This window comes from Gekko japonicus, unplaced genomic scaffold (assembly GCF_001447785.1).
Source record: "Gekko japonicus isolate JY-2015 unplaced genomic scaffold, Gekko_japonicus_V1.1 scaffold1923, whole genome shotgun sequence".
NCBI lineage: Eukaryota > Metazoa > Chordata > Lepidosauria > Squamata > Gekkonidae > Gekko > Gekko japonicus.
The window spans coordinates 156,206-165,255 of NW_015167594.1; the positions used below are offsets into that span (position 1 = coordinate 156,206).

The 9,050-nt window shown below is 43.7% G+C and overlaps 1 protein-coding gene across 1 annotated transcript in view; it reads left to right on the forward strand.

Moving 5' to 3' along the window:
- The window catches only part of OCLN (occludin), a 35,031-nt gene that overhangs the window by 18,450 nt on the left and 7,531 nt on the right, over nucleotides 1-9,050 (forward strand). Inside the window, exons 5-6 of the mRNA XM_015413965.1 lie at nucleotides 5,559-5,698; nucleotides 7,877-8,062. Coding sequence (XP_015269451.1) covers nucleotides 5,559-5,698; nucleotides 7,877-8,062 — 326 coding nt within the window. The remainder of the gene's footprint in view (nucleotides 1-5,558; nucleotides 5,699-7,876; nucleotides 8,063-9,050) is intronic.

Sequence of the window (9,050 nt, forward strand, 5' to 3'; positions counted from 1 at the left end):
CGGCCTGAACAAGGCAGTATACAGAGGGGGTATGACCGCCTGCGATTTCGATGCTATGGCCCTTTTAATACCACCCAAGACTGAATTTGCCTTTTTTGCCACCGCATCACACTGACTGCTCATATTTAGTTTACAGTCCACCCTTACCCCAAGATCTCTTTCGCATACACTACTTCCCAGAAATGTATCCCCCTTCCAGTATCTGTGCTTGACATTTTTGTGGCCCAGATGCAATACTGTGCATTTATCTTTGTTGAATTGCATCCTGTTTGCAGCTGCCCACTTCTCCAGAGTATTTAGGTCTTGTTGAATTTTAACTCTATATTCTTGGGTGTTTGCTACTCCTCCCAATTTGATATCATCAGCAAATTTAATGAGTGGCCCTTCTTCCCCTTTATCCAGATCATTGATAAAAATATTGAAAAGTACTGGGCCCAAAACCGAGCCCTGCGGCACCCCACTGGAAACCTTTCTCCAATCTGATGAAACGCCATTGACCACCACTCTTTGGGTGCAGTCCTCTAACCAGTTCCCTATCCATCGAACTGTCCTATAGTCCAGCCCACAGTCTTCCAGTTTGCCCATCAGAATGTCATGGGGAACCTTATCAAAAGCTTTACTGAAATCTAGGTAAATCACATCAACAGAGTTCCCACGATCCAGTAAGCTCGTCACACGATCAAAGAAGGAAACCAGGTTGGTCTGACAAGATCTGTTGGGGACAAAACCATGCTGACTTCCCCGGATCACTAAGTAGTCCTTCAGATGCTTACAGATCAATCCCTTTAAAATCTGCTCTAATATCTTCCCAACAACAGAAGTCAGACTGACCGACCTGTAGTTTCCTGGGTCATCCTTCTTCCCTTTCTTAAAGATTAGGATAACATTTGCTCTTCTCCTATCTTGTGGCACATCCTCAGTCCTCCAGGAGGCCTTGAAGATGATGGACAGAGGTTCTGCAAGTTCATTAGACAGTTCTTTGAGCACTCTTGGGTGCACACCATCTGGCCCAGGGGATTTGTATTCATCCAGTGCAGCCAGGTGCCTCTCCACAACCTCCCTGTCAAAGTCAACTGGACACTCAGGTGTCCTGTTATGTCCTATACCATCTCTAGATGGGCCCGTGTTCTTCTGGAAGAAAACAGAGGCAAAAAAATCATTATGCCTGTCAGCTTTTTCTCTGTCCTCCACCAGAGTTTCTCCTTCTACTCCCAAAAGCGGTCCAATTGCCTCTTTTACCTTGTGTTTGGTTCTCACATATCTGTAGAAGTTTTTCTTATTGTAGCAAGACACCTTGCCAGGCCCAACTCATACTGAGCTTTGGTTTCTCTGATGGCTGATCTGCAGTACCTAGTAACTCTCATATACTTCTCTTTAGAGGTCTGACCTTCCCTCCATTTCCTTTTTCTGGAGATGTTTAAGACACACTAATGCCACATGGAAGAAACAGTGAAAGAACCTTTGTCCCCCTGGAAGCTTCTTCTGCAAATAATAATGTAAAGCTTGAAAAACCCGTTAAGCTACTCTGTTTTCCTATCTGAGAAATTTTAAGGTGAAAAGACACAGGAATGAAGTCAAAGCTAGAATCTGTAACAGTGAAGATTAGAAGCTATCTGTGAATAAAGCAATCCATTGGATTCCTAAGATATTAAAAATAATTCTTGGATTCCTGATATGGTTCTTCATCTATATGTCTTGTTTACAAAATATCATGCTGCAAGTATGCTTACAGTGTTTTAAAGGAGGATATTCATACTGGCATGTTACTGGCTCTACTAGAGAAGGGTTTGTTCCATATCTTAGTTTAGAACGGGTATCTCTGTGCTCATTTGTGATTATGGACTCTTGGAATTTTGAGAGAAGGCAGTGAGCATTACTGTAACATGGCTGCCATAGAAATGCAAAGCCATCACAAAATGGTAACATGGGAGCATGTTCTCTGCAAATCATTACCTACCCTCATGGGAGCATGTTCTCTGCAAATCATTACAGACTGCAGCCAGCAGCAGTGCTTCCCTCTTTTCCTTCTCCTCAGTTGGGGCCAAACTCTCCACACTCCAGAGAATGACTCATAAAAGTCATCTATGTGGATTCCAGAAAACATATTACTGGGTTCCATGACATCCAAGGGTGCCACATTGAGGATTACTGTCCTAAAGTACAGTTGCAATTGACTGCAGAGAGGAAGGTCCATGCATTGACTGTCTGTTATTGTCTGTGGCACTGGTTTGACTGGGGCTCATTTGTGAAGCCCTTATAATTTCTCCTGCCTGTATAGGGTTGCCAGGTCCCATCTTCTCCCTGGCAGGGGGATTTGGCGGTGTTCTGGGATGGGGCGGGGCAGTCCCTGATGCAGTGACATCATGTAGAGTGATATCATCATGTTGGGGACACTGCATGTGCACACCTCCCACTTGTCCCCAACCATTTAAAGGGAGTGGGTGGCCCCCACTTGAAAAGAGTGGGTGCTGCATGTGCCTGCCCTGCAAGCCGCGTACAGCACCCTGTCATGATCTGGGCTGTGCCACCAGAGGTCTACTAGGCCCAGGGAACCTGGCTAGCAGTAGGTGAGGCTGGGCCTACAACTCTCAGAAGCCCCCGAGAGGGTTTTGGAGCCAAAAATGACCAATAGGAAAAGAGGAGGGCTTGGAATAAAAGAGGAAGCAGGAAAAAGCTGTTCTTCTTCCCAGGGGACAGCCCCAGAAGGGACTGAGGCTGCTGTAGGGAAGAGACCCTCATCCTGAGGGAAGGGTGAGTAGTTTAGTGCCACTTGGAATAGTGAGATAGCGACAGTATATATTTACACGCGTTAGGGCATTTGATTTCTTCTCTTTTCACCCACTTACTGTTATATTTCTGCACCTTGTTTGTTTGACCTTTTATAAAATAAACTATTTTTGTTGTTCACTCTGCCTGGTCCTCATGCCTATTATTTGGCCAAAAGGGAGGTCTAAAGGCCTGGGAAGGTGCTCTGGGACTTCTCAGAGGAGCCTGGAACCAGAGTGGTGGCAGTGTCAGGTGACACCCCACCTGAGCCGTGACACACCTGCTCTTTTCAAGCGGGACCATAGATGCCTTTTGGGGGTGGAGCTTTCCTTGCTGGCCAGCTGGCCAGTGTCTGGGGGAAACCCCCAAAATTGGGGGAATCCCCTGCCCCCACCTGGGGACTGGCATCCCTGCTGTTAGTCAAATTGTCTCAAATCATGATTTAATATGAGGAGTTATGATCTTAAACCAGGCAATAGGCTACTGTGGGGGTGAGCATCTATGTATACAGGGGTTCTGTTTCCTCCAGACACACCAAATAGACGCTGAGACTGACGTCGGTATAAGAAGATTTTGTTTACTGAATATATTTCAAGCATACAACAACACAGGAATACACACAATTATACAGCACCTAGGAAATATAGCACATTCGCATTAGCAGGATGTTCCGATGATGGGAGATACTCTACCTGTCCGAAGTCGGATGGAGCGAATCACAGGAAAATGAGGAGACTATGGGGTGCTGGGGAGAGGGTCGTGTCCTGAACCGGCAGGCGCATGATGAGACTCTGGCTGCGCAACCAAGAGTCAGAGGCTTCGGGTAGGAGGGGATCAGGTAAGGAAGCAAGAGTGCAAGTAAGCAAAAGCGAGAGCTGGTGTTGGGCCCTCGCTTTTATTAGGACGTTGAGGGGTGGGCTAAGCTTGGCCACCTCTCTTGGCACACCTCCTGTTAGTCCGCCCCCCAAAATATGCTGACTGGTGTAGGGGTTGAAAGTCTGGGGAGTGGGCAGTGTTAAACCTAATGAGAAACTAGACGGGACAATGGCACCTGATGGGGTTATGTCCTGTGCTGGCCAGAGCCATTGTTTCCTTGTTGTCTTATGGCTGTGGTTTCGACTAGGTGATGTATTAGGTGGGGAAAAACATGTTGCCTACGTGCAAGGAAAGGGGATTCTTCACGGAGTCTGGGTCCCCTATCTTCTATCCCGGCATGGCAGCAGCCTGGCTTCTTAGTGCTATACATGGCCAGGGAACTGGTCCATCTTATTGCAGGTAAGAGGGTTGGTGACATACAGGAACCATGAACACATCATCTCACAGGAAAGCTTCCTTCTGGGCACGTGTCTGTGGCTGGCATCATTTGGAGTTACCTTACAGTTCAGTCCCTTTTGCACACAACTAGCACAGATCAGGTTTTCATAACTTATGAGTTCATAGAGGTGCAATAGGGGCCTCATAGGGCAACACTGCACCTGTAAATAGTCAAACTGTAGTGCAAGGCATACAATCAGTTGTTCAGTCAAACATTCTTTGTTGGGCATTGTTGTTGAAGACAGCTGGGAAGCGACAGTTGGCACAGAATGCTTTCACCCTGTCCTGTTACCTAATTACTTGTGGGCCCAGTTCAAAGCCCTAAACAACTTGGGCCCAGCAACTCCTACATATACCTTTCTAGATACATAGAATGAGGAAGCTCATCTCTGTATCCCAGAACGAGGAAGCTCATCTCTGTATCCCAGAACAAGGAAGCTCATCTCTGTATCCCACTTGTCTACTGCAGTTAGTGCAGAGGTGGGATTGTCGTGTGCAGTTGTGCCTGCCCTGTGGAGTGTGCTTCCCAGAGTGATTTGACTCGTTGCTTCACTGGCTTTTTTGCTGAAAAACAAAACACGATGAAAACATTGTTTTGGAGGGCATTTTTGTTGACTGAATTGGCTTGTGTTTAAGCTTGTTTAGGCTTTTAATTGGCCAATTATACTGTTATGATGGCTTTTTGCTTGGCCAATGAGTTTGTTTTTATTTCAGTAGTGTAATGGTGTTAGGCTGTTTTTAATTGTACTTAATGGTGTGTGCACTTTTATAGCAGCAGCTGCATTTGAATACAAGGATGAAATAAACTGTATCTCTGTTCCTGTTGCGGAGCAGGGTGGGGGAGTAGCCTGAGAGAATTCTTCCATATCTGGGTATGAGGCTGAACTGATAAATGCAAGAGTTCCTGCAATATGACTTTCATTGTGTGTTTGAGTGGCACATCTTTTGGCTGTGACTGCATATGAAGAGATCTGACATGACCTGGAAGCAGGGTGGGATCTGACATGACTTCCTCTTCTCAGGCCTCTCCACATGCGGTAAGACTGAGACAAAATGTTGAGAAGAGCCAGTGTGGTATAGTGGCTAGAGTGTAGGACTCTGGTTCAAATCACTCACTGGGTTACCTTGGGCTGGCCATTCTGGCTCAGCCTAACCTTATGGTAGTTGTGAGGGTAGGTTAAAGAGAACAATGTATACTGTCTTAAGGACCTTGGAGGAAAGACAAGAGATTCACCGTATTTTGGTATTGAATACTGGCAGTTGATACAGTCATAATTCCTTCTGGGGTGCAGTTTCTTGTGCTTACTGAGAGTGGACAGTTGGTAAGCAACTTATTCTCTAGGGATTTTTGGTGGGTTCAGCCATCTGTTCTTGCCCACAATAAAGAGTTTAATAACTTCATTAAGACACAGCATTAAGCTCTGAAATGGTAGTATCCTGTTCATTCTATGCATTTTAATGAATTTTTTTATTTCCAGGTGAAAAATCTAAATGCGGAGCCTTCATCACCTATGCCAGTAACTGACTACCCAGACAGAATTGCCAGTTCTATGGCTTACTCAGCTTCTGATGTTCCTGCACATCGTGTCTATCCTGAAAATAACTACAGATCTACACCGTAAGTAAATTCTTCCTGTTGTTTTTGTTGTTGGACTGGAGGTATCAGAAGTTTAGTTATTTTTATGAGGACTGTTGAAGTAGAAGGGCAGAATGAAAATATTGTAATTTGTTGAGTAATTGGGAGTAGAATCTGGGATTATATTGTTTGTTCCATTAACCTGGGCTACTGTTTTACACTGCCCTAGTCCACTCCAGGATTTATTGTGGGCAAGAACAGAGAAAGCGTCATTACTGCAGCCCAACACAAACAAGCAATCTATTCAACTGTGTTGCCTTTTTATTTTGATGCCTACCATTGAGGACACAACCACCTGTAAGGGTTGCTTTTGACATAACTGTTACTTGTGGTAAAGTTGCTGCAGGATTTTTGCTTAACCTGGGATCTGAAACAAAGACTTGTGTTTTTATTGTTTTTAACTGCTTTTAATTATGCATTATATGCATTTTATTCTATGGCGTACACTGCCCCGAGCCCTGTTCTTATAGGGAAGGGCAGTTTAAAATTCAATTTAATAAATAATAGTTAGGCCTCTTTGTAGTCAAGGAGTGAACGAGGTTGGCATCAGGAAACAAGTCATGTTGTCTGTATGCATTTGCACATCAGACAGACTATAGTTAAAGCTAATTGGTTCAAGAGCCAACTTCACACCATGATTTCAGATACTAACTTGATGAACCCTCACTAACTCTGCTTGGTGGAGTAGCCTAACAGTAGTTTGTTTAATGAATGGTTTCATGTTATGCTTGACCTGAGCCTCTGTCTCAGTCTAACTTTCTTCATAGGATTTTGAGGGTAAAGTGGAGGAGGAGTGAACATCGTATGCCACCTTGGAAGCAGGGTGGGGGAAAAATGTGACAGATGAAAATACATTCTTACGAAAGTCCCTTCAGGCCCCTGGGAGTATTTCAGATTTCAGAAAGATTTCTGACACTCTAGTCCTCTTGTTGAAACTAAGCTTGTGAGCTAAAGATAAACATATTCAAAAGCAACTCCTTGTATTGCCTGTGGGTGTGCTGGGTGGAGAGAGGAATGGGAGTGGAAGTTGTGCCAAACAGCTTATCCTGTGGACATTATTCCTAACCAGTGAATGAAGGCATTGTCTGTCTTTCAGGTAGCTTCACTTTGGTTTAATGTTAGGCCAGTTTTCCTGGTAAAGCCTGCAGTTAGCCATGAAAGCTGCTTCTCTGTTAGCAATATTAATGAAGGATACATTTATCGGCAGTTTGGGTTGGATCCTTTCCAGCAATAGAAATGCTTTCCTCTGTCATAAGGAGTCTTCTGCTGGTAGAAGCCTCTCTTGTGTTAGTAGATGGCTCCTTGCAGAGGAAGAGAGTGGAATGCAGTCCTAGGATCTAATCTTTTGTAGTATCAGGGCTCACACGTTTGTGTTATAATTCTTCCTAAATATTGATGGTAGAAAGTGCCGTCAAATCACAAGCTGACTTATGGCGACCCCATAGGGTTTTCAAGGCAAGAGACAAACGGAGGTAGTTCACCATCACTACCTGCCTCTGCATAGCAACCCTGAACTTCCTCGGTGGTCTCCCATCCAAGTACTAACCAGGGCCAGCCCTGCTGAGCTTCAGAGGTTTGATGAGACCTAGCCTGGGCCATCCAAATCCAAAACCTTAGCCATATTTTAGAGCTGCTCTATTATGTGCTCCAACACATTATGTGTCAAATCTGTAGATGCCTAGGCGGTCAGGCATCTGGCATTCCACCACTATCGACTGCTGATTCTCTGTTCCAATATTTCTAGTGTGCAAAATCTTTCATATCATTTAATTAGTCTTTGCAAATTCATTAAGCTAGGTCACTTTCATTTCCTTTTTATCTGTAGGGAATCATGAATCAGTAACTCTTCAGAATAATCAATTGGTTAACTAACTGGAATTCCAAAGAAGCAAGGTTTTGAGTTGATGTCTGGCATTGCCTGCTACTGTGTATTCTACTGGGCTTCAGTTGCTTCATTTTGTCAGATCCCACAGAGCAATTCCTGTGTGTGAAGGTCTTTCTCAGTGTTTAAAGGATACAAAATGTTTTCCTTTAGACACATACTCTTCACAGAAGGAACTCTACACCAACAAATTAAGAGACTTCATTCCTTCTCTTAATTATTGTTTAGTGTACCGTTGATACTTTCACTTGAAACTGAATATCCTAATTTTGTCATAGGATGCCTGCAACTATCGACCCCTTAACAAAACAGTATGCCGATACTAGCAATCACAATGGGTCAGCTAAGGTCCCAGCACAAAAAAGAAAAGCAAGGAGACAGAAACAAATCAACAGTGACAACTATGATGCAGATTATACCACTGGAGGGGAATCGTGCGATGAACTGGAAGAGGATTGGTACAGGTATGGTCGTCTCCATAATGCGGGGCATTGGCATGACAGTAATTTGCAGTCTGACTTATAAAATCAGTTTGGACAATCATGGTTTGGGCTATGCTGGATGTGGGCTGGCAGGATGTGTAGCAGACATCTGTCTGAAAGGAAGGAATAAGAAGAGACCAATAAGGATAGGCATTGGAATCCAGTCCCCTACTAACCTCATGCCCTGTTTCTATTAGTATAAACATTTATAAGGGACTTAATTCAAAAGGGCTTGGTTTTCTACTTGGTAATGGGAACAGAGTGTTTTGGTGATGAAAGAGAAGCACTGTTACCCCCACTATTATATTTGAGCCACAGGACAAATCTTTTTCACTAGTATGCACAAATATAAATCTATTGAACAAGATAGGGCTGTGAATGCACTGTTAATAATTTAATCTGTATTTGTTTTTTTCTAATATTACTGGCACGTACAGATGCTTGCAACAAGAAATCAAAATGCCATGGGTTGTACCTTACAACTCTGTTCTACTAAATGGTAGTTTTTTCCTCCTACGCAAGGAACGAAATGGAGCAGTAGGATCTAATCTACACAATTATAGAAAAGATTTTTTAAAAAACAACTAAAATAGCAGCCAGTAGCAGAATAAAATTGGGGAAACCACTAGGCCATTCAGATTTGACCTAGATCAGATCCCTGATGAATATACAGTGGATGTGAAGAATAGGTTTAAGGGACTAGATTTGATAGAGTGCCTGAAGAACTATGGACAGAGGTTCGTGACATTGTACAGGAGGCTGCAATCACCACCATCCCAAAGAAAAAGAAATGGAAGAAAGCAAAGTGGCTGTCTGATGAGGCTTTATAAATAGCAGAGGAAAGAAGGAAAGCAAAAGGCAAAGGTGAAAAGGAAAGATTTACCCAACTGAATGCAGATTTCCAGAGAACAGCAAGGAGAGATAAGGAGGCTTTCCTGAATGAACAATGCAAAGTAATAGAGGAAAACAA